General features: G+C 53.3%; 2 protein-coding genes across 3 annotated transcripts; both read right to left on the reverse strand.

Annotated features, from left to right (window-relative positions):
- Positions 1 to 14: 14 nt before the first annotated feature.
- On the reverse strand, positions 15 to 3,677 carry LIN7B (lin-7 homolog B, crumbs cell polarity complex component). Its single transcript, XM_032388239.1, has 6 exons — positions 3,599 to 3,677; positions 3,082 to 3,200; positions 2,733 to 2,804; positions 1,693 to 1,902; positions 469 to 632; positions 15 to 124 (listed from the first exon to the last, which is right to left on the reverse strand). The coding sequence occupies exons 1-6, from the start codon at positions 3,633 to 3,635 to the stop codon at positions 103 to 105; spliced, it is 624 nt and encodes a 207-aa protein (XP_032244130.1). The 5' UTR covers positions 3,636 to 3,677; the 3' UTR covers positions 15 to 102.
- A 4,324-nt stretch (positions 3,678 to 8,001) lies between these two features.
- Positions 8,002 to 24,264, reverse strand: SNRNP70 (small nuclear ribonucleoprotein U1 subunit 70). 2 transcript variants are annotated; one of them, XM_032388349.1, is made up of 10 exons: positions 23,835 to 24,264; positions 22,907 to 23,063; positions 21,528 to 21,590; positions 21,361 to 21,415; positions 16,134 to 16,198; positions 15,906 to 15,968; positions 15,190 to 15,271; positions 11,874 to 11,975; positions 8,922 to 9,009; positions 8,002 to 8,812 (listed from the first exon to the last, which is right to left on the reverse strand). In XM_032388349.1, exons 2-10 carry the CDS (start codon positions 23,051 to 23,053, stop codon positions 8,188 to 8,190), a joined length of 1,290 nt encoding a protein of 429 aa, XP_032244240.1. In that variant the 5' UTR covers positions 23,054 to 23,063; positions 23,835 to 24,264; the 3' UTR covers positions 8,002 to 8,187. The 2 variants fall into 2 exon arrangements, with proteins under 2 accessions (XP_032244240.1, XP_032244239.1); XM_032388348.1 differs by having other exon boundaries at positions 8,002 to 8,839; positions 23,835 to 24,105.
- Between the last annotated feature and the right edge of the window lie 2,988 nt (positions 24,265 to 27,252).

A 27,252-nucleotide genomic window follows, 5' to 3' on the forward strand; every position in this document is an offset into this window, starting at 1 on the left:
ACACAGACACTCAGTGAGGGTCAAAGATCTTTAAATAAGGAGCCGGTGACAATAAATACTGTACAGGGGAGGGGGCGGGGTGAGGGTCCAGATACTGTAGTTTCAGCCTCGCGACTCCAAGGACCTGCAAAGAGGGTGAAGAGATGGGAGCCAAGCTCAGGGGAGGGGACCTGGGGAGGCTTGGGAGAGAACCAGGACTGGGGTTCCAGAGCCAGGGGCCCAGGGAAGCAGATTGAGGGATTCCAGAGAGTAGGCTGCAGATCTTGGGATGACAGTGAGCTGGGAGTCCCCAAAGGATGTAGCCAGAATGGCTTGTGAGAGCCTGGGTCGGGGTCAAGGGTCAGAACCCCAGGGAGAGGAGCCAGGGCTGGGGGTAGCCAGGAAGGTCCCAGAAATCACTGGCCTGGTTTGGGACTCGGGATAAAGGAGGCAAGCGAAGCCCCAGGGGTGTGGTGGCAAAGGGCTCACGAGTAGCTCTGGTGCTGCTGGCGCCGGCGGGCAGAGCGCATCTTCTCGAAGCGGGCCTCCATCTCCTCCAGCACGCGAGGTGTGTAACGCACCACCAGCTTCACCGAGCCCTGGGCTGCCTTCAGCAGCTCCACTGCCTTCTCGTGCTGCTCACCCTCAACGCTCTGCAGGGCAGTGCACAGACACCTGGGCCTGGGGCCTACCACCCACACCCAGCCCCATCCGTGGAAATGGGACCTACTGGTGGTGGGCCTGGTACCAGCCTGAGATGTCGAGGCCTCGAGTCTTCAGGGGAGAGTCATTAATTCTTGGCTCAGTGTCCTCCCTCAAAAACTTCCAAGTTTTTCACGTCGGGGACAAGCCCTATCTGCCCTCGCTCACTAAGCTAGACCTCCAGGTCCATCTTTATCCCCTCTGTCCCCGAAGCCTGCTAATCTCCAGCCCCCTCCCTCTTGCTGACTCCCTCCTTTTTGTCCCCACCACCCTGGCCCCAGCTCAGGCCTCATCCTCTCCCCAGTGGACTTTCACCTAGCCTCCTCCCTAGAATTTTTGGCCTCCAGTCTCTACCTTCAGTCCATCCCCTATAAAGTCCCAAAGGGATCCTTCTACACCTCCAAGCTGAGCCTATCCATCTCCTCTTCACAGCCTTCCCATGGCTCCCCAGAACCCTTTAGACGAAGTCCCAGCTTCTCAGGCTGGTCCTCAGGCCCTGTGTAGCCGGCCCCCACTACCAATCCAGCTGTGCTGACATCTCTTTCTAAACGCAGTGATTTTAAGTAACTATGTGCTCCAGTCCTCCACTAGACCTAAGCCCTTTCTGTTCAGCTCGGAGGAGTGTAGAGTCACAGCCCCTACCTACAACACCCTTAGCTGCTAATAGTCTTCTCTACTTTATTTGCCTGGAGAACTCCTCCTCGTCCTTCAAAACCCAACTCAAATGTTCCTTTCTCTGCAAAAACTTCCCTCATCTACACCACAGACCATATTCGGGCTCTCGCGGTGCTTTGTGCTTCCTCATTATTATCTCCCCAGATTGGGACTATTCCAGTCACTCTCCCTCACCAAGAAGTGAGTCCTTGAATATAGGAGCCGAGGCAAACTTCTCTCAGGGTCTGTAGCAGGGCCCAGCACGCAGTACTCTATCATTGCTTGTTGAATGAATGTCAAAAGCAGGGACTGTGCTACCTTGAACAGACTGTGAGCCCAGCCTCAGTCCCCACTCACCACACCATTCACTGAGAGCAGCTGGTCCCCACGCTTGAGGCCTCCATGGCGGTCAGCCACACCTCCAGGGATGACACGGGAGATGTAGATGGGGGAGTTCTGCTCCTTGCCCCCCATGATGTTGAAGCCCAGGCCCTCATCTGTCTTGGGCAGCTCCACTACCCTGGGATGTGCGTGGCCCTCACTGGCTGTGAAGGCAGCCACTGTGGCCTGGGAGAGAGAAAGCACTGGGAGGTGAGGGCCGCTCCATGGTGGGCAGGCAGATGAGCGGGGAGGATCTGGGCCAGGGAGAGCAATTTGGGCCAGATCACTTTCCCCGCGCAGGGGACACCTGCCACAGTTCAGCACAAGCTTGCATTGTAATGAGTCTCTCTTAATTCACTCTGGATGCTTCAGACATGTCAAAGGGAATGTCTCCACCTGGTGTGAGTGTGTCTTAAATAGTCACCACTTGCCAATCTCGATTTTTAATAGAGAAAAACAAGGCCTGGAAGGAGCTGAGAGCCTCCAGGAAGCAGCAAGAAACAGCATACAACTATAGTTTAATAAGATTTCAGTGTTTCATGCTATTTCATTGTATAGGTGTTAAAAGGTATCTTCTTCTTCTTCTTCTTCTTTTTTTTTTTTAAGATTTTATTTATTTATTTGAGAGAGAACACATGAGAGGGGGGGAGAGTCAGACGGAGAAGCAGACTCCCCGCTGAGCAGGGAGCCCGATGCGGAACGTGATCCTGGGACTCCAGGATCATGACCTGAGCCGAAGGTAGTTGCCTAACGGACTGAGCCAGCCCGGCGCCCCAAAAGGTATCTTCTTGTCAGGTATGCGGCACTAGTTCACATTTGAAGTTGCTAAAGATGCCGTTATATGACATTCAAGTACAACTTATGAGATTATAATACCAGTAAATAATAGTAACGCTAGTACCTAGATTTGGCAAAAATCATGAAGGAAGAAACAGGCATGACTGACTTGAGGAAGTTACTAAGCTAGACCAGGCAGTTCAGTGGATACCATGAGTGATGGCATGGGGGGTACCTACCTTGGCTGTGGCGTGGGCCCGGATCTCAGCACTGCCCGTGATGTCCAACGTGTCATAGAGCTGCTCATACACCTGGTGAAGACAACGGCAGCACTAGGGAACCACCAGCCAGCCCCTCCTCCCTTCAACTCCAGAGTCCAGCCCGCAGACCCTCCCACCCAAGGATCGGCCCCGCCCCCAGCAACCCGGAGCCCGAGGAAACTACAACTCCCGAAGAACCCCGCAGCTGAAGCGCGGGCACCCCCAAGCGGGCCGCCCCCGGCGCTGCTGGGAGGCGTAGTCCCTGGGCTCTGGGCGACGACCAGGACGGCGGCCGCCCGCTTGTGTCCCGGCGCCGCGCTGCTCTCACCTCCCGGATGGCAGAGCAGAAGCGGCTCTGCAGGACTCGCTGGAGGGCCTGCAGCTTCTGCGGGGGCAGCTCCCCGCTGCGCTGGAGCCGCTCGAGGAGCTCCACCGCCCGGGACACGTCTGCGGGGCGGGGGCGGGGCGCAGAGACAGAGTCAGAGACGCAGAGAAGCACGGAGAGATGCGGCAGAAACCGAGTAAGGGCGAGCGCTGACAGATCCCGGGAAAGACAGCCGAGTCCCAGTCGGACACGCGCAGAGTCGCCGGGGGCTAGGGGACTGCGGCCAGCCAGGCGCCCTGCGCCCCAGGACCCCATACGCACACAGGAAGGGCTGTGCTGTGGGCGCCCCTCCTGGGCCCGCTAAGCCCACGGACCCTCCCAAACGCACAAACCGCGGCGCCCCGCCCACCCCCCCGCTCGATATGCCCGCCCACCCGCTGGGGGCCTGGCCGGGGAGGGACGGGGACCGAGGTCCCGGACGCGGGCCGCGCCGGTGGGCAGGGCCCCCTGGCGCGCTTACCCCGCTCCAGCCCCAGCGGCTCCACCAGCGCAGCCATGTCTGCGCCACCGCGGCGAGCTGCCCGCCCGCCCGGTCTCCGGCGAGGAAGGCGGGGCTGCGCGAGGCCACGCCCCGGGCGGCGGGCGCCCCCAGCGGGGGCGCGGCTCGACTTGTGCTCGGCTCCCGGCGCCGTGGCCGCCCCACCTGCTGCCACGCCTGTCTGGCTGCCCAGCCCACAGTCGCCAACTGTCTGTCCCGTTTGGGACCCCTCCTCTTGCAGCTTGTTTGCACCTCCTTCCGTTTCACTGCCCTGCCCGCCACATCTGTCTCTCCCCTTTCTCTTTTTTCCACGTTCATTGAACAAACGTTATGTTAAACATCTGGACACGATGGTGAGCAGGGCAAACAAGCCCACTGCTCTCAAGGAACTTAATCTATGGGAGAGGGGAGGTAGACAACCAACTATGGCTGTGATAAGAAATTGGGAGTGAGGAGGTGGTGTTCCAGGAGGGCCACTGACATAGTCCTTGGAGGGAAGGTCATCAGGAGGTGGGGCATGAATCATTTTCCAGGCGGAAAGAGCCCACGAAGTAAAAACCAGAGTGGTTCATGATGGTGAGAAGGTAGGCAGGATACAGGTTATGCACGGCCTTGTGTGTTGGCATACACATGATGACTTTGGACTTCGTGGTAACTCCTAAGAGTAAAATGTGATATTCACATGTGTATTTTAAGATCCGTGTAGCTACGATGTGGGGACTGGATTGGATGGCAGCAACAGCGGAAGCCGGGGGACCAGCGAGAAGGTTCTCCCAGCAATACTGTGATGGCTTGGACACGGATAGGAGACAGGAAGGACAGGTGGACAGATTTGGAAATGTCTGGACCTGTCTTGGTGGTTAGCTGTGTTCATTAGCTGGGGGCAAGATAATACACAACGAAGAGGACCTAGGACTGAGTCCCTGAAACTCCTAACATTTCAAAGGTAGGAAGACAAAGAATGGCAGGAGAGTAGGAGGAAAACCAGGTGGGAGGAAAGGTTAAGAGAGTGCTTTTAAAAAAAGAAGTGGGCAGTGATATCAGATACACTCTAGAGAGGCCAAAGAAATATAGGAAATGTTGACAAGACTGTGGCGAAGTCTGACTGCTGCCCACCAGCACCATTAGCTGGATGGGGGAATGGAATCGGGAAAAGGACTTTAGCCAAGTGAGAGGACTAGAGCAGGTATGTCTATCCCTCTCCTTCATAGTATTTTTCTCTCATTTTAACAACAACAGTTGACAGTGAAAACAAAATCAAGTAACACAGAAGGGCTAATACTGAAAAGCACCAACCCCTGTCCTAACTCTCCCCCGCTGCAAGAGGCAACAACTTATGTTTTTTTTTTTTTTTTTAAAGATTTCATTTATTTATTTGACAGAGAGAGACACAGCTAGAGAGGGAACACAAGCAGGGGGAGTGGGAGAGGGAGAGGGAGAAGCAGGCTTCCTGCTGAGCAGGGAGCCCGATGCGGGGCTCGATCCCAGGAGCCTGGGATCATGACCTGAGCCGAAGGCAGATGCTTAACAACTGAGCCACCCAGGCGCCCCAAGAGAAAACAACTTAAAGATATTTTGCTTGTGTATCTAAGTAATCTGTTATTTCTCAATTTATCAATTTTAGATGTTAGTAATATATTACATATTGATTTTCTGCTCTTACAACCTTTCCGCTCTCTTCCCATGGTAGTTTTATGGTACCAGTTCTTAGGGCAATCAATAAAGTGCTCATATTATGTCTAAGTACTGACTGTTTACTAGAGAGCCCAGGCAGTGTTCTGTGATTACATTGCCTTTCCTGAACAGCTTTTTTCCTGCAACTTCAATCTGCTTTTCTTCCACATTCTCAATTTTTCAAACTTTCCATCATAACATATTTTACTGAATCTTTTCTAGCCAGGTTTACTGAGAAATAATTGACAAGCATCACTGTAGAAGTTAGGGTGCATACAGCACGATGGTTTTATTTGTGTACACTGTGAAATGATAAATGCCATCAGGTCAGCGACTGAAGCTTTTTTATTGTGAAACTCCTTAGAAACTTGAGTCCTCTGACTCCAGTGTGGACTAAGTGCTCTCTAGAAACTGCCATCTGGGATTTTCCCCTGCTGCTCTGAACTGGATCCTGTTTCCTCTCCTTTAACTCCCTGTTGACTTCCTTAAAAGATTGTGAGGTTTCTCTTACTTTCAAGAAAGTTTGTCTTTTTCCCCACCCCAGCACTTTTTTTTTTTTTAAGATTTTATTTATTTGACAGAGAGAGATACTGTGAGAGAGGGAACACAAGCAGGGCGAGTGGGAGAGGGAGAAGCAAGCTTCCCGCTGAGCAGGGAGCCCGATGCGGGGCTCGATCCCAGGACCCTGGGATCATGACGTGAGCGCTTAACGACTGAGCCACCCAGGCGCACTGCACCTACATTCTTAATTTGTTATTGTTTTCAGTTCTGAAGTTTCCGTTTGATTTTTTTTTTCTTTTAAAGATGGCAGATCTCTAGTAAAGCTCTCCATCCTTTGTTTCCTATAGTTATTTCACTCTCTGATAACTCCCAACATCAGAATGCCTGGGTCTCTTGGCTACTTTTCCCTTGGTTTTCAGCAACTCAAGTCTTCTTTCTAGAATGCCTAATGATTTTTTAGTAAATGCTGAGCATTGTGTACTAAGAATCACAGAGGCTCTGAATTCGATCTTCCCCCAAAAGGCTAAGTCCTCTCCCAGCAGAGAGATCACCTACAAATCCTGACAGGTCCTTTTGAGGTTTCCTCATGCTTGATCTGTTTCACTTGTGGCCTTACTCCAATATGGTGGAGCTCTGGAGATCTCCAGCATGGCCATTGCAAGGCTGCGGCCGCCTTTGCTCAGCTCAGTAGCCTCCAGCTACAGCTTTCAGATGAGCCCTTGGGCGGGGCTGGGGCAGCGGGTGTCTTGCACCCACAGCAAGCGGTTCCGCAGCTTGCAAATGCCTTGAGAGAAGATTGAGGCCAGGTCTGGGGGCTCAGTGCCCCATCTGGAAATTTGGCCCTCCAGTCCCAGCTATGCGGTCCAACCTGTGTGAGCTCAGCCCAGTGGACTGCCGCTGAGTCTACTTCCCCCACACTAAACTGGCAAATGCCCTCGAGGAAAAAGGGCGGGTAAATATGAAGTTCACCTGTGTGCTTTCCTTTTCTTCGGCATCAGACACCCTCGAGCCAAGCTCCCCAATGCCTTCCGCAAGCTGCTTTTGCAGGTTTTGTCCAGGCTTTATGTAACGGGCCTGTGCCACGCTAGCCCAAAACACTGCTCTTCACAGCCAATTCCAGAAGTCCAGGTGCACTATCTGGGATCTCTACGAGAATATACTATACTAATTAGAGGCATTGAGTTCTCTTTTATTCCCTAAATTCTTCCTTCCAGGACCAGTTTTTCCATTTAGCTTCTGGTCTCTTGCTGCAGGATTTTCTCCATTGCCTGTCATTTTTGCATGTTTATGTAGACCGAGGGAGTTAAAAAGCATAATCCTTCTGCCAGGTTTAGCGGACAGGCTGCCTGTGGGTTATCAGGCCAAGTTTACCTTTAGACTGAGAAACTTTTCAGACACAAAAATAGGTCCTGTATTTGCCTGGGCAGAAGATGCCCGGCTCCTAGGCATCCCGAGGGCTCAAACAGAGGGCAGCTGTTCTGGGCAGAGATTCCGGAGTTTGCTATGCTTGTTGTCTCAAGCCCCTCTGGGGTTCTGCGAGGCTCACTGGCTTCCTTCTCAAGCGGTCACCAGATTGCAGTGTCCTCACCACCACCTTAGTAATCTTCTGTCCGCAAATAGCTGGAATCTCAACTGCTGATGGAACCTGTCCTGGGATTCTTGTTAATCCTCCAGTCATTGGCAGGCATGAGGTGAAAATACTCATGGTGAACTCGCGATCACCAACCGCAGGCCCTTTGCCCTCCTGGCCTCGTGCAGATGCTCTGCGGCCCCCCATCTTATCCCTCTGCAGCTTGCACTCCTAGTTCATCTCCTCAGCCTTTCCCCGCTCTCCCCAACGCAGACGACAGCTTCCCTTTCACGCAAACTTGCAGCTTCCACTGAGCAATCTCGTGTCTAGAACCCCATTCGGCCGCCGAGACAGGGTAGGGACGGCCCCACAGGGAAAGTGGAAGACATTTGGAAAAAAAAAAAGAGAGAGAAGGAAGAAAATCACAAAGGGATCAAAAGTCCTAACGGAGGGAACCCTTGCAGAGCATCTCCTTATCCCATTTTAAGCAGGTCTGGTGTAGTGTGTGTAGCCCCAGCCTTAGGTCAAAAGCCCAAGTCCTTGGCAGGCCCTGGGACACAAACCAAAGTGGGGCTATCAACAGTCAGGTGATGACCTTCAGAGGAAGACATGAAGAGCAGTGAAGAAGAAACCAAGGTGCTCGTTATCAACAGGAAATTAATTTTATTTTTAAACCCGAGGGGCCAGAACAAATAAGGAGACTCCTACCCTTGGCTGGCAAACTTAGGTGGTGGCCGAGAAGGTCGGGGGGAGAGGATGACAGCAGAGGGGTGGATAGGAACACGTCCAAACAGAACCGAGGTGGGGGGGGGGGGGAAGGCCCTCTTCACTCTGGTGCAGCCTCCATCAAATACCCGTTCTCCGGAGCAAGATACCCATCACCTCCCTCAGACTCCATGTACATGTCTCGGCTTTCATTGCCCAGACCCTCCAGCCCGTTGTCCTGGCCGCCACCCCCCCCACCTCGGGCCTCATCCCTGCCCCGTTCACCACCCCGCTCCCCCCGCTTGTGCTCGCGATCCCGGTCTCGGTCACGGTCCCGCCGCCGCTCCCGCTCACTCCGGTGGCTCCGACGTCGTTCCCGGTCACGATCCCGGCCCTTCTCCTCTGGACCATCAGGGCCGTCAGGACCCAGCTCCCCAGGAGGCCCATCGTCAGGAGGCGCATCACCAGCCTCAGAGGGCTCCGCCATGTCGCCACCCCCTCCGCCACCACGCAGCTCCTCCTTGCGCTCCCGCTCCCGACGTGCCCGTTCCCGGCTCCGGCTACTTCGCCGCTTCCGTTCCCGGTCCTTGTCCTTGCTACGCTCCCTGGAGCGCCTCCGCTCCTCCTTGTCGCGACTCCGTGAGCGCCGCCGCCGGTCCCGAGAGCGGGAGCGTCGCCGTTCTCGCTCCTTGTCTCGCTCGCGGCTTCGTTCCCTGCGCTCCCGCTCGCGGTCCCGGTCCCGGTCCCTGTGGGGAAGCGGGGAGGGGCCGGGCCTGGATGAGGTGGGCAGAGGTTTGTGGCCGGGCTCCCCCACGTGACCACCCCCATCCCAGGAAACCAGCTGCCCAATCTTACCTCTCATCATAGCGGGAAGTATCGTCCCGGCCCGAATGCCGGATGTTCACGTCGGCCCCGCCTCTTCTGGTCCCACCGAGGCCACCTCCTGGGGTGGGAGCAGGGGAGAGAGGGTCAGTCTGGGCGGGGCGCACAGGGAAGGGAAATGAGGGGCACCAAAGAGCAAAGGGAAGGACTGCAACCACGTTTAACAGGACAGCCATGCTTTACAGAGATGTGAGGACTTTCACGAAGTGCCAGCTGGGAAACACCTGCACTCACACTCCAAAGCGCGTGCTCCTAACCGCTAGGGCACCACCGAGCCCTGCAAACCCTTCCCACTCAGCGGCCTCCTCCCACCAACCACGGCCGGTGCCTTTTTTTTTTTAAAGATTTTTAAGATTTTATCTGAAAGAGTGTAAGTGGGGCAAGGCGCAGGGCACAGAGGGGCAGAGGGAGAGGGAGCAGCTCGATCCCAGGACCCCGAGATCATGACCGGAGCCGAAGGCAGATGCTTAACCCACTGAGCCACCCAGGCGCTCCAAGCCAGTGACCTTTCTAACTGATCTGCCTCAAAGCCTCTGATGGCTTCCCACTGCCCACCTTTCAAACCAGGGGTCCCTGGTTCTTTACGTTCTGGGCGGTTCTCAATCCCCTTCCTTATACTCTCCATCTCCTTTCTGCCCCAGTTGGGATCATTCGTCTCTTTCCCTAGAATCTTACCACCTTCCCTGTGAACTTACTCACCCTTTACACGTTAGCCAGAACATCACTTCCTCGAAAGCTGTCCAGATTCAGCTGTTCCCCACTACACACTCCCAGAACAGGTAGGTTTCCTTCCTGAGACTTCGAGGGGAGCTTCACGTTTATACGTCCGTGAGAGCTGAGGAATGCTGGCCTTTCCCGGCAGACTATTACACACCGTGAAAGTCGGGACTGTGTCTGGCTTTGCTTGTAACCAGCACGTGGTACAGCACCCAGAATATAAAAGTCTATGTACTGCAGTCAGATGACTGACTGAACAACTCTAAGGAGCAACAAAGAGCTCCTTCTGCAGATGGGAAAACAAAGAGTCACATGTCCATGGGGACTTGGGAACGAAGGCGCAGAACTGGGCTAGGGCTCCCAGCCTACTCCAGAACTTGCCCTCTCGTGCACCCTTTTGCACCAGAGGGACTGGAAGGAAGCTTCAGTGAGGCAGGCCCGAGTTCCACATACGGAAATGGCTTTTGGCAGTACCAGGAAAAAGGAGAAAGGCCGCTTGGAGGACAAACGGATTCTACCCGGGACAGGCAACTACCAGGCATCTGGAACATCACGGGCATGGTGCAGAACAGACTACTGTCTTCAATTTTCAGGTCACGATCCAGCTATGGATCCCATCATCAATTTGATGGCTTGCAACCAATGTATTAAAAAAACAAAATAAAGCAATAGAATATAAAATACTAGTACACACTGCCCGTAGAAAAGATAATTACTGTTCACAAAACTTTTGTTTTGGGTGATATTTTTCCACGGGTATATACTGGGTCAGGAGGTACTGGGGACTGCTATCACAGAGTCTGAATGCGAACTGAACTAGAAGATTCTGGGATTCCAGAATTCTAAAAATAACAGACTCTGGGGCGCCTGGGTGGCTCAGTTCGTTAAGCGTCTGCCTTCGGCTCGGGTCATGATCTCAGGGTCCTGGGATCGAGCCCCGCATCGGGCTCCCTGCTCGACGGGAAGCCTGCTTCTCCCTCTCCCGCTCCCCCTACTTGTGTTCCCTCTCTCGCTGTCTCTCTCTCTAATAAATAAATAAAATCTTAAAAAATAATAATAATAATAAAAAATAAATAAAAATAACAGACTCTGAAAAACTCACTCCAGCGCAGAGGAACGCGGGCAAGAGAAGCAGCTAGCTACTGTCGCGAGGCACAGCAGGTGAGCGTGTGGTCTAGGCCGCACAGGCCAGGCCAGGGTGAGAGCAGCGGACAGGGAGGCAGGAGTAAGAGCAGGGAGTACCGCACCGCCTGACGCGTCAGCCTGGGGAGGACCTGCTCTCCTGAAGAGCTGTCACTCACCCCCGCAGGAGGAGGTCCCTCACATGCATGTCTGGATGGCAGCACCGCAGCCCCAGGTGCAGGCCCAACACTGCGCCGTTGAGACCCGACCGCCCCAAAGCACAGAGGCTCACCCAGGACGAGGTGTAAAGCGGAAGCTGCAGAGCAGGCACGGAGCCAGCGCAGGGAAACACGGACCAGTGTGCAGACAGCACGCAAGGTGCAGGCAAAGTGCAGTGATGCCGGACGCGGCTCCGGACAGCTTGAAGGTCTGGCTACTAGGTCCTCTTGAGGCCCAGGGGCATCACACATCTCTGGGCTCCAAAGGACCTCCAGGATTCTCTACCGACAACGCTCCTTTATGTTTTAAAAACCTCAAATGTATTTCTGATACTTGCAACCAAACTGACCTTGACTGACACGGTGAGTAACAATCAGAGACAGACAAAGGCTGGCTGTGTCTTGCTCCTGACTAAAAACACAGTACACAACTGGTAATCAATGAATAAACAAATGAGCAAGAGCAAAGAATACGTGGATGAGAGAGTAACATTTACAAGCCCTACCACGTGCCACTTGCCAAGCTGGGCATCTGGTATGCTGAGCTCAGTGAACTGAGATTATCCCCACTTTCCAGGATAAAGGAAAATGAGGCAGGAAGAGGGGAAATGCACCAGCTAATAACTACACAAGCTGGCATGTGATCCCAGACTTGCCTCTCCAGGCCAGTGCTCCTGCTCCTAATCAGTGACCCAGAATGAGAAGACAGCCACCAGGAACGATGATGGTGACAAGAGGAGCTGGAGGGAGGAAGGGAGGATGTGATGAGCAGCCAGGCAAGCAGAAAGAGGAAGGGAAAACAGAAAGCAGCAGAGAATGCAGAAGGGAGTCAGATCCTCCAGGGCCAGCCCGGGCGGGAAGTGCTCACCTAGCCGCCGGGGCCGCCAGCCCTTCACAGTTCGGCCTCTCTCCACGTCCACAAGGACTCTCCTGCCATCAATCTTCTTGCCATCTGCGTGCTTGTAAGCGGCTGCAACAGATGTGGGGAGGGGGGAGGGGGAGGAGTCCCCAGAGGGTCCTCTAGTCAGGACAGGGCCCAGCTCTGCAGCATCCCCACCCTCATCACGTCCCCATCAACACACTCTGTGCGCACGCGCACACACGCACACACCCACCAGACAGCCAGGCAACTGACAGCCAGACCAACCCTCTCCCAAACCAGGAGGGGCCTGCTCCATCTCGGCACCTGTTTATCACCCCCCAATCACTATTGGGGGGGAGCAAGACCACCCCAACCACCACGCCCCTGGGCTCCCAGGCCCTTCCTGCTCCCACTCGACAGAGCAGCCCCCTCCTGCCCAGGCGGCCATAGTCGCTGCAAAGAAACTGGAGGTTAACTTAAGGCTGGACTCTGCTGTGGGGGAGGGCTCCTCCACAACCCCAGGCATGCACCCTAAAACAACATGCTGGGGGGAGGAGGCCCATCTGGGCCGCTCTGCACCCCAGTTCACACCGGTTATCCTTTTTGTTTTTTGTGTTTTTTTGGGGGGGGGCGGAGGTGAGCGTGGGGGGAACAGACATCAGAACAGAAAATGAACCAGAAAAGGGTGGGAGAAATCTTTAGGAGATGGCAGGGAGCAGAAGGGTGGGTTATGGTGCTCCCAGGAGGCCTGGAGGGGCCCCCCTACAGCAGCTGGGGGAGAGGGAAAGTGGAGGGAGGCATGGGAGGCGTGCGGTGCTCCTGACAATTCCTGCCTTACCTGAGCCGACTGACTGCCACCCAATCCCAGCCCCCATCCCATCTCTCCCTCCACACCCCCAGCTCAACACACGCTGGGAGGCCAACCCCAGCCGGAGCCTCTCGGGAAGGGTGAGGAGTAGAGGGGGAGATTCGGGGAGAGGCATGTTCCTGCTCTTGGGCAGGGCACAGCAATGGGCAGGCCCGATCCCGGGCCTGTCTCACACGGGGCATCAGGAAGGCCAAAAAAGTCCGTTTCCCACCCCCAGCCCTGGCCTAGGGGGTTGTCCTCAACCAACCACAATACCCTGCCCCGCCCCAGCCCTCTCCCCCCCAAATACAACCAGAGGAAGAGAAAAAGGTGCCATTTACCGATGCCGGCCTTGCGGGTGTCCAAACCGAGCGGGATGGGGGGGGCTCGGCAACTCCTGGGGGCCTGGCGAGGAGGCGGGCTTCCCGGGGGGGGACACGGGACCGCTTACCTGGAGCCCCCAAGCTTACCTGAGCACGCGCACAGACCCCACACCCACCACCATGGGGTCAGCTAAAGCTACAGGGAAGGGAAGTGGGGGGTTCTAGGGAGCCACAGAGAGGGAGAGGAACCACATCTCCTGCACCACCTGGAGACAGGCAGAGGAAGTGGTGGACCCCAAAAAATACTCATGGAGGCCTTTAAAGAGGGGGAGACAAGGATTAACATCAAGTCTAGGAGCTGGTAAAGCCCTGGGACTAGCTTGTTGAATTTAAAAAGAAGGCCGGGGAGGCCTCAGCGAACCTGTCCGCCCTCACCTTCCCAGTAAAGTCCACACTAAACTAGGCACACGCCCCACCCCCTCGCAGCACATACAAGGACTTTTCCACCTCGAATTCCACACTCCCTCCCACCACCTGCCACTCAAAGGCTGGCACACAAGGGGACAGCCTGGGGGGTCCAGGAGATGGAGTGCTGCCCGTGATTTGAGGAGAAGGGGCCGTTTGGCCCCCGAACCCAGAGGAGGATAGTGGGAGAAAGGGATTTAAGGACCGGGAACACAGTCAAGCAAAGGAACCCTGCTCTGGTTCAGTGTCCCAAACCCCAGAAGAGGCCCAACCCAGGAGTACCAACAAAAGAAACCATGTGACATGTGTACTTCTAGGCTTCTCTCTCTCTCCCTCTCTTAGGTCTCTAGACAGTGGAAGGGTCTTAATTAAAATCTACAACACCTTCAGCTGCTTGCAGCCTGTCACTCGATCCCTCCCACACCCCAATCCCCAATTCCATGCACTCTGCAGAGCCGCTGGGCACCAGAGCCCTTTGGTAGGCCTCAACCATGATAAGGCAGACAGAAAAGGGGCACAGCACCCTGAGTCTAGCAACCAAAAAGATTCTCCAGGGCCACCACAGTGACAGCCCCACAGAAGCACGGGGGCTGGGAGCAAAGGGTTGAAGGGTTCCACATGGAGCCCTCGCCCTAGTGCGTCCTGTCTTCAATATTCCCGTAACCTTGCCGCTGACGTCATGAAGCCAGGTAAGTCGGGGGTTGGGTGGAGCCCAACTGGAGAGGCCAGCTGCCTTTCCCATCAGGGTTCATCCTTCCCTTCCTGGGATCAGCAAGATTATCAGAGAGCATATACGGATTGGGGGAAGGGGCGGCAGGAGGGACAAAGGGCACCCAAACAAGGAAAGGGTTCTGGGTGCGGGGAGGCTGAGGGGGCGACTGGGGATGGGAGGAGGGCCTCACTGCTCCTGAGCTGCCTGGCTAAGCTGGGCTGGTGTGCGGTGCTGAGTGATCTTACCCATGATACAAACCCTTATACCAACCATACACTGAGGTGTTGTAAGGGGAGCGTAAGCATCAGCTGCAAGCCAGCTGCGTGGTGGCTGCAGTGACAATAAGAACAGTCAATTAATACGGCGGCCCCTGGACACGCCGCAGCCCTGCCCACCCCCACCCACCCATCCCTGCCCATGTGGACGCCGCCGCAGCCTCAAAGGGGGCTTTGGAGATGTGGGGGCAGGCGCTAAACACGCCTACCAACCCACTGCCCGCTGAGGAACAGGGTGGGGGGCCAGGGGTGGGGAGGTGGAGGGTCGGGTGGCCCAGCCCCAGCTCTGCTGGGGGGAAGAGAGGGCAGGTCCAAAGGCCAGTCCTCATTCCAACCTGGCCGCCCCCAACTATGGTGGGGGGAATGGGGAGAGTCTCCCCGAACATCCGACCCCTCCCCCCCACCTCCAGCTGGCCCCAGCCCCCACCCAGTTCCCTCCTTGCCCCTGAGGTTCAACGTGTGACACTTACCTCCCCAGGTTCACACACACACACACGTTGTGGGGGATTTTGGTTTTTGTTTTTTAAAAAACACGTATATATAAAAAAAAAAAAGATATATCAGAAACAGAGGGAGGAGGAGAAGAGACATCGCTAATGTCAGGTTTGGCAGGGTGGGGGTGGGGACAGACGACGGGAAGGGGCTGGGCAGCAGAGAAGAGAGAGGGTCAGAGGGCAGGGCTCAGGCCGGAGGTACTCACAGTGCATGTCTCGCTCATGTTCGTACTCGATGAAGGCATAGCCGCGGGGCTTTCCTGACCGCTTACTGTAGACCATGTGTATCTGGCGGCGGTGGGGGGGAGATTAGTTCTCAGACAAGGAAATCTCAGCCATTCAGTCGCAAAGCCTGCGTGCTGCCAGCGACAGATGCCTCAGACCCTCTCCCTGTCCTCAAGAGCCCAGTGACTGACGCTCTACCGGCGGGCGCCGGGCTCGGCAGTGTGTGCGCGCAATGACCTCCAGCGCTCACGACTGCCCAGAGCACTTAAGTGATTTTTCAGTGAATTCAAGACACGTCAGTAAAACATAAAGCCTTGCTCTAAAACAAGAGTCAGCACGCACATTTCTGCTTTTTCTCTAAAGGGCCAGACAGCAGACACTTCCGGCTCTGAGGGCCTTACAGCAGCGGCAGCCGCCAGCAAACAGATGGGCTTGGCTGGGCACCAATAAGCCTTTATTTACAAACGGTAAATCCGCAGTTTGCCTACCCGTATCCTAAATCAACAAAAAGCAGCCCTTACTTAATTCCACTCCTGCTACCCAAAGTCGGCTGCGTGTTAGCGCAGTCAGAATGTGAACGCAGGCCACGGCCTCTGAAGCCCCGCAATGAGGGGACGCATGCTCGGAGCCGGGAGCCGGCCTTCTCCCTCCCCCCACCCCGCTCCACTTCAAGCAGCCGAGGCCCCAGTTCACTCACTCTTTTGATGGGTCCGTACACCTCAAACTCTCTCCGGAGCTTGGATTCTGTCGTGTCATAGTTCTACCAGGAGACAGATACAAAGTTAAGTGGGAGAAGTGAGCCATCCCAAAGCCCTCAGAACATTCCAGGACTTAGCCTATTGTCCTTTGTCCCACACCCAAGCTCTCAGCAGCCCAGGGTTCTAGGCTCCTCTGGGGCTCCAGGGGTGGGGAGCTTGGGACTCACCACTCTAGCCACAAAGAGAGTCTTGAAGGCATCACCCTGAGCATTGGGATCATTGTGAGGGTCCCCTGTGCAGGAATAACACAATGCGTAAGTAAGTACAAGACGTCAACAGTCTCACACAGCCAGACAGACACAGAATGGCAGAGGCCGGTTAGAGAGAAGAAAACCGTTGGTGACTGGAGACCTTGGGCATGCTCCTCTCTCCAGCTTCCCTCCAGCGGCCTTGTATCCGAGTAGCCAATTCAGGCCAATGGGAGAACGGGATAGGCTGACTTCGAGCTGACTGGATGGAGCCAGCCTAAATGCCATTTCAGACCTACACGTGCGAAGGTTCCAGTCCCTTCCAGGTGAAGACTGGGCATCTCTGCGGAGGCAGCCCCATCACTCCAGGTGCCTTTTCCTCCCTCACCAGCAGGGCCGCACCACCACCCGACGGCACAGCTTGCACCTGCAGCCCACGGGGAAACCGTAGATCCAAGGCTGGCAGAGAGGCCAGGAGAGCCCGAGCCTTGCTTTCGTCCCTATGCACCACAGCCTCTGTGCCTCAGGGAAAAAGCCAGGGCACAAAATGCTGATCAGATTCTTACTCCCACAAGGCCACTGAAGAATAACCATCTCTACAGACAGGAACCAAAATCTATTACAAATCTCATTCCAGAGGTGATTCTGATGGCTCAGGCCTGGGAAGTCCTTTTCAGACTATGGTGACCCAACCCCACACGATGGCCCTCGACTCCCGCCAGGGCCCCAGAGGCACCCTGCCCAGTGCCCAGCGGAGGCGGCTCTTCCATGACATAGCGCTACCCTCAGAATGACCTGCCGTGTTGTGCGGGAATAGGAGAAAAAGAACGTTAATAATTTATTACACATGTAATTAGGCCCTGACACTGTGCTGGATGCTGAGGATTAATCATTTTGCAAATGGAAACAAAACCAGCCCCTGAAGCACAGAAGAGGAAAAAGCGTCAGAGCAGCAAAGAGGGCCAAGCCGGCTTTACACTCCAGCCTGACCTCACAGGCCAGGGGTTCTAACTACCCGGCTCCATGCTGAACGTCTAGGCACGAGCTTCTCAGGAAGATAGTCTAGGTGTTGCAAGAAACCAGAGAAATAAAGTTCTAGATTTGTCTCCTGTGAGAGGACTACCTCACAAACATAAATGAAATACAAGGGGCGCCTGGGTGGCTCAGTCGTTAAGCGTCTGCCTTCGGCTCAGGTCATGATCCCAGGGTCCTGGGATCGAGCCCCGCATCAAGCTCTCTGCTCGACGGGAAGCCTGCTTCTCCCTCTCCCACTCCCCCTGCTTGTGTTCCCTCTCTCGCTGTGTCTCTGTCAAATAAATAAATAAAAATCTTAAAAAAAAAAAATGAAATACAAGGTGCCTTTAGAGAATTTACTAAAAACCAGCGGACTGAACCCACATTTAAAGGAGTAATTCCCTGGAAACTGATGGCAGCCTTTGAAGACAATGCCATCTTTGAGCCTGCCCCCTTTGGTGCTCACCCTACCTCATCCCTCCACGCTGTCATTTTCTGTGCCTTGGTCTCTCAGTCTGCACCGGGCCACTCTCATCCATTCACCTAACAGGTACCTATTAAGTACTAACAAGCGCCTGCGACTGTCATTAAGGTGTCGGGGATTCCACAGTGAACGAGACAAAAAAAGACCCTTGCCCTCTTAGAGATCAGACATGAATGCAGGAAGGCTAACTGTAAACAAGGTAAGGAAACCATCTAATTTTATCAGAAAGTGACAGACCCAGGTAGAAGAGCAGTAAGGGGAAGGTCAGGAAAGGCCTCACTGGGATGAGGACGTCTGACTGAAGACCTGCGAGTCTCATGGCAGCAACAGGAAACACATCTGCCAACAGCAGGCAGCAGGTGGTCGAACAGGTGCAGCGAGAATGCAGCCGCGAGACCGCCAAGCCAATTGCTGCCTGGGGGAGCGACTTCGGGGCGGGCCCTGCTGCGACACCGCGGCAGCTCGGTAGTTCCTGCCTATGCAAGGGGCCCCCCGAGTGTGACTAAAGGCAAAAACTAGTGCAGCCAAGCCAAGAGTACCCCTGTACCTGAAAAAAGAACATGTCAGCGCAATGACGGTGGCAGAGCACTAGAGTCGGTGGGCAGTTCACCAGTCAGCGCACATGCGCACATACCCACAGCGCTCCCCCGTGCTGGCAACTCTGCCCCTGGGAAATCCTTGGCTAAAGGGATTATCTAGGTAGCAACCCAGGGCAGGGGCTCAAAGAACTGTCCTGTGCGGTGGGGAAACCTCATGAGACTTTTGGATGGTGGGGAAAGTATCTCAGAACTCTCTCTTGGGAAGCATATTAGGCCTCAACAAGCCTCAATTTTCCTTGTCTTAAAAATAGGAGTAATAGGGGCGCCTGGGTGGCTCAGTTGTTGAGCGTCTGCCTTCGGCTCAGGTCATGATCCCAGGGTCCTGGGATCGAGCCCCACATCGGGCTCCCTGCTCGGCGGGAAGCCTGCTTCTCCCTCTCCCACTCCCCCTGCTTGTGTTCCTGCTCTCACGCTCTGTCAAATAAAGAAATAAAATCTTAAAAAAAAAAAAAAATAGGAGTAATAACCCCTGCCATGCCTGGAAGCTGTGAGAAATCAATAATTTGAATTACACCAACTGCTTTGGAAGGGACGAAGTCCCCTCAAAGGGCAGCTGTTAGTTGCGACAAGGCACAGCAAGCTTCTGTAGTGGGGACAGAGGCTCCCGGGGGCATAAAAACCCTAATGTACTTGATCCATTCTTTTTTCTTTTCAATTATGCAGAAGTCCAAACACCTAGGGAAGCAGAGAACCTCCAGGAACCAGCTTCAATTATCAACGCTTGGCCACATTCGTTTCATCTGCACTCCCATCCCACCAAAATATTTTAAATCAAACCCCAAATATACCATTTCCGTCTCTAGCAGAGACTTTTTAAGAAGCCAGAACCACCATACTGTTACTGCACCTTAACACGTTATGTTAGTTCCTTAACTGGAGACCCGTGTCCAAATGCCAGTTGTTTCAAAACTGGATGTTTATAGTTAGCTCATTTAGATCCGGATCCTAACAAGCTCCACACATACCATGTGGTTGCCAGAGCTTTTGATTCTTTAATCCATTCAATCCACTCCCTGCCCTTTTTCCTTGTCATTTATTGCCTAAAGAAACTGGGATACAAGTTTGTCATATAAATTTCGCACAGTGAATTTGGCTGATTGCACCTTCATGGTGTCATTTAACACATCGACCCCATTCTCAAAGGGGGGGAAATAACTTCCAAGGGGACAAGTGATTTACCCAAGGTCACCTGGCTATAAGTGGCAGAATCGGGGTTAAAGTGCACATGGGTCAGATTGCAAGGCCGGTGCCCTAGCAATGGAGTGAAAAGACTCCCCAGACTAACTGCTGCCAATAATTCCGTGTGCCAGGTCCTACAGGGGCTGGGGCTGTCACAGAGAGCAAATCCCATCCAAACCCTGCTCTCTCGGAGCAACCGTGAACCTCCAGTAGAGAGAGATTCTCTTCAAATCCCCCGTGCAGACCGAAGTGACCAACCTGCAGCGGGACTCAGGGCTTTCAGCACACAACGTGACTCGACCTGAGCAAGGAAGTCCTGGAAGGTTTCCTTGAAAAGTAACAGCCGAACAGGGACACAAAGGGCTGCTACACACAAACCAAGGCGTCATCACAGACTGGGGGAACAGCCTGGGCAAAAGCCCAATGACAGGAGACCATCCAGCAAGAATGAGGCATAAGAAAAAGTGACTGTGGCTAGAGCAGGAAGGGAGCATGGTGCCCAACGTGCCTGAGCAAGAAAGAGACTTTGGTCTTTATGCCGACAGCAAAAGAAAGCTGTTAGAAAAAGGTAGAGTCGGACTTAAAGACCCAAAGAACTTGGTGGAGACAGAGCTGTAGATAAACCAGTTAGACTGTTACTGTGTATCCGAGCAGGAGGCGATTTGGGTGGTGGTGGACAGAGAAAAGTGTCAGATTTGGGACAGAGAGTAACAGGGACAGGTCGTGGTGACAAGCTGGGGAAAGGAGGAAAAAAAGTGTTAAAAGCAAAGTGGGTGGCCCACGATAGAGATCATGACTTGCAAGGCTGCATGGCCGTGTTCCACTGACAAAAACATCCAAGGAAACCAGGTTGGTGGGAAGAGGAAATTCTGAATGCGGTTTGGACATAGAGTCTGAGATGCAGTAAGTCAGCGCTCAGAGAGCTCTCAGCTAGATATCCAGGTCTTTAGATGTTAGGCATCTGGGGTCGCCTGGGTGGCTCAGTCAGTTACGCGTCTGACTCTTGATTTAGGCTCAGGTCATGATCTTGGGGTTGTGAAATCAAGCCCTGCATCAGGCTCCATGCTCAGCCGGGTTCTGCTTGGGATTCTCTCCCTCTGCCCCTCCCCTCAGTTAACACCCGCTCACACTCTCTCAAAAATTAAATAACAACATATTTTTTAAAAAAAATGTTGGGATGCCTGGGTGGCTGAGTTGGTTAAGTGTCTGCCTTCGGCTTGAGTCACGATCCCAGGGTCCTGGGATCGAGTCCTGCACCGGGCTCCTTGCTCAATGGAGAGCCCGCTTCTCCCTCTGCCTGCCGCTCCTCCTGCTTGTGCTCACTCTCTCTCTGACAAATAAATAAAATCTTAAAAAAAAAAAAAAAAAGTTAGGCATCTGCATAATTGCCCTGAGAAAACATGCCACTCCAGGGACTAAGGTCTAAAGAGATGGGATTCACCAGCCTCACAGGTGTGGAAGGGAAGCCCAAGCCTTCTGACTGTAAAGCCCTTGCTCTAACAAGACAGGGCCATCTGAGATTGATGTGACCCTCTTGTGAAGTCTGGTTAATGGCTATAATGTATCTGGTCCTGTGTTTCAATTCCTCCCGTACCTGGAAGGGATGGAAAACTCCCAGCAGGAGGGTCAAGGAGCAAAAGTGGAGCCGTAACTGCTTCACTGCTTCAGCCTGTGACACCGAACCGGGTTGTGGTAGCCCCTCCCAGTGTGCTCCCCGGTAGGACACGCAGCCCAAGGTCCCAAGGCTCACTTCCCGCCAACCCAGACCCCATGCTGTACTCCTTAAATGCCTAAACCACAGTGTTCAGCCAACTTTGTGGGCTAAAAAGTGAACCATCACACCTTCCCATATTAGGTCCACTGGGGTGGATCAGTGGGGGAGAAACACAAGAGGGTTTGAAGAAGAAATGGGAGAGGAAGAGAAACTTACACATTTTTAGCTCTGTCTCCACTTCCTGCTGTCGCCGCTCAATCTTTTCTCGTCTCTGTCAGGAGAAAGGTGGACAACTGAATGCAGATAGAAGTGCCCTGATGTCAGGGAACATCCTGGAGAAAGTGGCAAAAAAGATACGGGGCCAACAGGTGAAAATGACATACCTTTCTCTCCATGCGTTCCTCCCGAGTTTCTGCTCGAGTCGGGGGAGGGGCATCTCGAGGGTCCTGGGAACAAGAAGAGAGGTGACAGGGTGGGAGGAACAGGGGGTTGCAAGGGACACCCATCCAGAAAACAATCAGCACCTCAGGCACTCACCGCCGCCCCCAAACACACAAGCAAACATGGGACAGTTCCCAGGCCAGTGGAGGTGGGGGAGTGGACCAATGCTATCCACAAACCGTTGCTGGTCTGTCACAAGGGAAGTACAGAAATCAGAAGAATTCAGAAAATTCTACAGCAACAGGATAAAATAGCTCTATGCCCACCAAACTTAATAAAAATTTGATCTTTTATTCTGTAGTCTTTCTTTAAAAGATACAGGATAATCAAAATCACTCCTTTGTATTTATCAACATCACTCTGCAAAAGATTTGTCCTTTATCACAGAGATCAGGACCAGGGTTGAAGCAAAAGGACTTGACAGTGCAGCCCAGGAGCAGTAACTGGACACCTTCTGAGGGCCAGGGTAGTTCTCGAAGGGCTCACCAACCGCTCATGAAACTGTAACTGCCACATGACCCGCATCATCAAGGGTGCCACGGGCCTGTAGCCATTAAATTAGTTTAATTAGCTAATAACATTTCCCCAGGACCGGTTCACCAAGGGTGGCAAATCCTACTGAAGAACCAGCCTTCTGTTATCTCTCCACGACCTTCTGCTCTGCAGCTTCCTCCACCTTCAGCTGGCCCTTTCTTGACACCAGAACTGGCCTCCACTGACTCCTGGCTGTGTGCCAGCACTTCTCAGGTGTGCCCTGATGCACCTCTGATGTTGTTTCCCCCAGTTTACAAATGAAAAGACGGAGGCCCAAAAGCCCAAGTCACGTATTTGTGTTTATCCTGCAGTTGCAGAGCTGAAATCCTCAAGCTCATATGAACATCATCCTATTAATAACAAAACTGGTGAACATGGTAACATTGATGATTGCCGACTACTTGGTGCCAAGCCCTATACCAAGTTTTGCAGTTAATTCCCTGCCAATATTACGAGGAAAATACTACTATCCCCTTGCTAAAAATGAAGAAATCAACTAAGAGAATACACCACTTGCTCAAGGTCACACAGCTGATAAACGGTGTGGGCTGAGGACTGCCTGACTCTAGAGCCTGAATCCTCAACTTCTAGTTACTGAATTCTCAAAAAAAAAAAAACACAACACTACAAGGGATACACTATCAACCCCATTTAAGACAGAGGATCAGAAAGAGTGAGTCCCCTGCCTAAATCACACTGCTAGAAAATGGCCAGAAACTGGACTCCCAAATCCAGCTCCGTGGCCCCCTAGAACCCAAACCATTCCAAGACTGCTCAGTGAACTCACCTCAAACTCTCGGATGTAGGGCGCAATGCCACAGTAAGGTTGATTGTGGTGTTTTTCATGTGGCAGTTTCTCCAAGGGTGGCAGGTATGGGATAGGGTCGCGGGGAGCAAAGAGGGCCAGAAGGTTGGGCGGCAGGAACTGGGTCATCTTGCCAAGTCTGAGAGCAGAAGCAGGACAGCCTTATGTTAGGGTGACCGGGTAGAGAGAAGGCCCCTACAATCTCCTGACTCCCAAGAAAACAGAGATCGCAGGGGCAAGGTCTCAGCATGAAAAAAGGTTCTGTAAGAACACGGGAGTGACCCAACGGCTCAGGGGAAAGGCACCAGTCTGAATGAGAAATCAGGTTCTTGGGGAGAGGGCGGTGTGAGGGCTGGGCAAGGCCGGTCAGAGAAACAAAGACTGAAAAAGAGTTTCTGAGTAATTAAGTGTCAGAGTCCCGAGCAAGGAGCCGTGGGGCTGAGAGGTTCCCTGGGAGCGTGCGGCGGACTCAAGGATCCTTACGACGGAGGTCCAAAGCAATGGCGGCTGGGGGGGGGGGGGTCCCACACCCTGGAGAACAGGTTATGGGGGCGGGAGTCGCAGGAAGTCTCCGATCAAGGGAAGAGGCTCAGAAGCAACAACACCTCGAGCCAGGGGCTTGTGGGTAATAGATCCAGGCCCCCCACAGACGAAAGGAATTGTGGGTAAGGGTCCAGGCCGCCGCGGAGGCAAGGGAGAAAAAGGCAACACGCCGCAAGGGCCTGTGGGTAAGGGACCCCGGGAGAGCTGCGGGAAGAAGGCCTAGGTGCCCAGAGGGCTCTGGGTAAGGGGTGCAGAGAGGTGCGGTGGCGCGGGAAGGAGGCCCGGCCGCGGGGAAAAGACTGGGGCCCACCGCAGGGGGTTGTGGGTAGCGGCTCCACACCCGGTAAGGCTACTCGGTCACACTCACCCGCCGCGCGGCGCCCTCCTCGGCCTGGCGACGGTCCGGGGGCTCGCGGCGGCTGCGGCGGCCCCTCAGCAGCAGGGACTCCTGCTCTCCCTTCGACTCCGGCGGCGTCTGCGTCCGTCTGCCTTCGTCGCCCGCCCAGCGCGCGCACCAGGCCGCTGCTCACGAGCCCGCGCGGCCTCGGCTCGCGACAGGGGAAAGGGGTGGAACAAGTCTCAAATCCCTCCGCCCTCCGCGCTGCGCACGCGCCGCGCGATTAAGCACAACCCACACAGACGGACCTGGCGTCGCCGCGGGCACTGCGCACGCGCCAGGTCACTTCCCCGCCCCCGGGCACCTTAAACTCCTTTGCCGAGGTGGGCTGCAGGCCGCAGTGCGCACGCGGGTAGCGCACCAAGCAGTAACCCTGTCTACCTTGCGCCTTCGGCTCCAACCGACTCTAAGCGCGAGACTCCTCGATGCTCCGCCCCTTTCCCCCAACACACTTCCCGGATCTTGTACGCATGCGTGTATTGTCGTGCATGGTAAAATACCCCTCCGCCGCCTGGCAAAGAGTCCCTCCGTGAATAGTTTCGTTACGTTGAAGCCTAACCTGTTAAATCAGTAACTGTTCACCCAGCGGCTGAGGTGTGCTGGGCAGGGTTTGGGCTCTGCAGATCTAGTACATGACTAAGGCAAAGTCTTTTTCTTCTTGAAGCTTACATTGTACTGGGGGACACGATAAAGGCATTTAAAAGGAATGAATTTCGGAGAGTGGCCAGCAAAATAAAGAACAGGGACGCCTGGCTGACTGAGTCGGTAGAGCATGTGACTTTTGATCTCAGAGTCGTGAGTTCAAGCCCCAGGTCGGGGGTGGAGCCTACTTAAAAAAAAAAAAAAAAGGGCCGAGTAAGGGGCTTGGGCAGTGAGAGTGGTGCTATTTTAGAAAGGGGATAATGGAAGGTCGTCTGAAGAGGTGAAATCCGATCGGATGGAAGGGAGATCTGGTGGACAGCGAGTGGAAAGGCCCTGATTTAGGACAGATGGCAGGAATCTCAGGTTGTTGGCCTTGAGATCCGAGAGCTGGCAGCCGTGTTACTCAGGGCCCTGTAGATCTGTAAGGAATTAAGTGTTGTATAAGTTTTTCGGATAGACTCAATAGCCTGTTTAATAATAATTACGTTATGGGGCGCCTGGGTGGCTCAGTTGTTAAGCATCTGCCTTCGGCTCGGGTCATGATCCCAGGGTCCTGGGATCGAGCCCCGCATCGGGCTCCCTGCTCCGCGGGAAGCCTGCTTCTCCCTCTCCCACTCCCCCTGCTTGTGTTCCCTCTCTCGCTGTGTCTCTCTCTGTCAAATAAATAAAAATCTTTAATAAAAATAATAATAATTACGTTAGTTATTACAAAATTTAAATAACTGACTTCATGTTTCAAGAAGCATCTAATATGAAAGCACATACTTTAAAAATATTTTGATATTTGTTTTATGTATGTATGTATGTGGAACTCTGCGCTATTTTTTGGATCTTTTCTGTAATTCTAAAATTATTTCAAAACAAAAAGTTTAAAGAAAATGAAGCTAAACCTGCCTTAATCATGTATTTCTCCTGTACCATTCGAAAGTAATTGCTGTGGCACTCTAAATGCGTCAGCAGGTGCCTCCTAAGAATAAGGACCTTCTCCTACATAACCACAAAATTATTTTAAGCCCTAGGAAAGTTTATCCAGACCATATTCAGATTTTCCCAAATGACCCAAGAATATGTTGTTTTAACCCAAGCCAGGAGCCAATCAAGTTTCACACATTGCATTTGGTTGCATTGGTCTCTTTTAATATTGAATAGACACACACATACACACACTTTTTTTTTTTTCTTGTTATGTTGTTGGTTTTTCCCAGAGTTTGGACCAGTTTCCAGTAGAATGTCCCACATTAGGGATTTGTCTGATTGTTTCCTCATGGTGTTTAGTTTGTTCCACTAACCCTGTTTCGCCTGTAAAGTGGAAATTGAGTCTGAAGTTTTGAGTAGGTTGAAGTTAAGCATTTCATTTCCCTAGTGATACTGTGAACTTTATATTGCATCACATTTGGAGGTGCATAATGTTAGATGGTCCCACTATTATGATGCTGAGTTTGGCCACCTGGTCAAGGACCTAACTGCCAGATCTCTCCTTCTAAAGGTACATCGTCCCCTTGGTAATCTGGGCAGTGAAACTTTGCCACCATGCAAATACTCTGTTCCCCAGCTATCTCTCACCAGCCATGGGTGATCCTTGCCTGCAGTCAAGTATTACATGGGGGAGAGGGCAGATTTTATTTGAAATGAAAGAGGAAGTCACTAAAGGGTTTTGATCAGGAAGACATACTTTTAAAAGATCACTTCACTGGACAGAATGAATGGACAGAAAGAATGTAGGGAAGGGGCTGAAGGAAAAACAGGGAGATGGTTAGGAGGCTGCATTTTCCAGGGAAGGGATGGTGTTTTGGACTGAGATGGTAGCAGTGAGGTGGAAAGGAATGTTGGGATTAGGGATATATTGTGAAGATGGAGCTCACCCAGTCACTATAGGAGTGGAATTAGAGTGTATGGAAATGAAGGAAGTTAAAAATAACTCCTAGGGGCGCCTGGGTCAGTTGAGCATCCAACTCTTGGTTTGGGCTCACGTCATGATCTCGGGTCATGGGATCGAGCCCCACATCAGGCTCCGCGCTCAGCGCAGTCTGCTTGGAATTCTTTCCCTCTTCTTCTCCCTCCCCCTCTGCCCCTCCCCTCTGCACTCTCTCTCTCAAATAAATAATAAAATCTTAAAAAGAAAAAACTCCTGGGGGGCGGGGCCTGGTTGGCTCAGTTGCTTGAGCATGTGATTCTTTTTTTTTTTTAAGATTTTATTTATTTATTTGACGGAGAGAGACACAGTGAGAGAAGGAACACAAGCAGGGGGAGTGGGAGAGGGAGAAGCAGGCTTCCGCTGAGCAGGGAGCCTGATGTGGGGCTCGATCCCAGGACCCCGGGGTCATGACCCGAGCCAAAGGCAGATGCTCAACGACTGAGCCACCCAGGTACCCCGATTCTTTTTTTTTTTTTTTTAAAGATTTTATTTATTTATTTGAGAGAGAGAGAGATAGCGAGAGGAGGAACACAAGCTGGGGGAGTGGGAGAGGGAGAAGTCAGCTTCCCGCCAAGCAGGGAGCCCCATGTGGGACTCGATCCCAGGACCCTTGGATCATGACCTGAGCCGAAGGCAGACACTTAACGACTGAGCCACCCAGGCGCCCAGATCATGCGATTCTTGATCTTCAGGTTTTGAGTTCAAGCCCCACCTTTGGTACAGAGCTTGCTTAAAAAGCAAAAGAAAACAAAACAAAAAACTCCTAGAGGATATTAAGGAGACAAATAAATGCAACATGGGATCCTGGATTAGATCATGAACCAGAAAAAG

This window comes from Phoca vitulina, unplaced genomic scaffold, assembly GCF_004348235.1.
Source record: "Phoca vitulina isolate PV1807 unplaced genomic scaffold, GSC_HSeal_1.0 scaffold52, whole genome shotgun sequence".
NCBI lineage: Eukaryota > Metazoa > Chordata > Mammalia > Carnivora > Phocidae > Phoca > Phoca vitulina.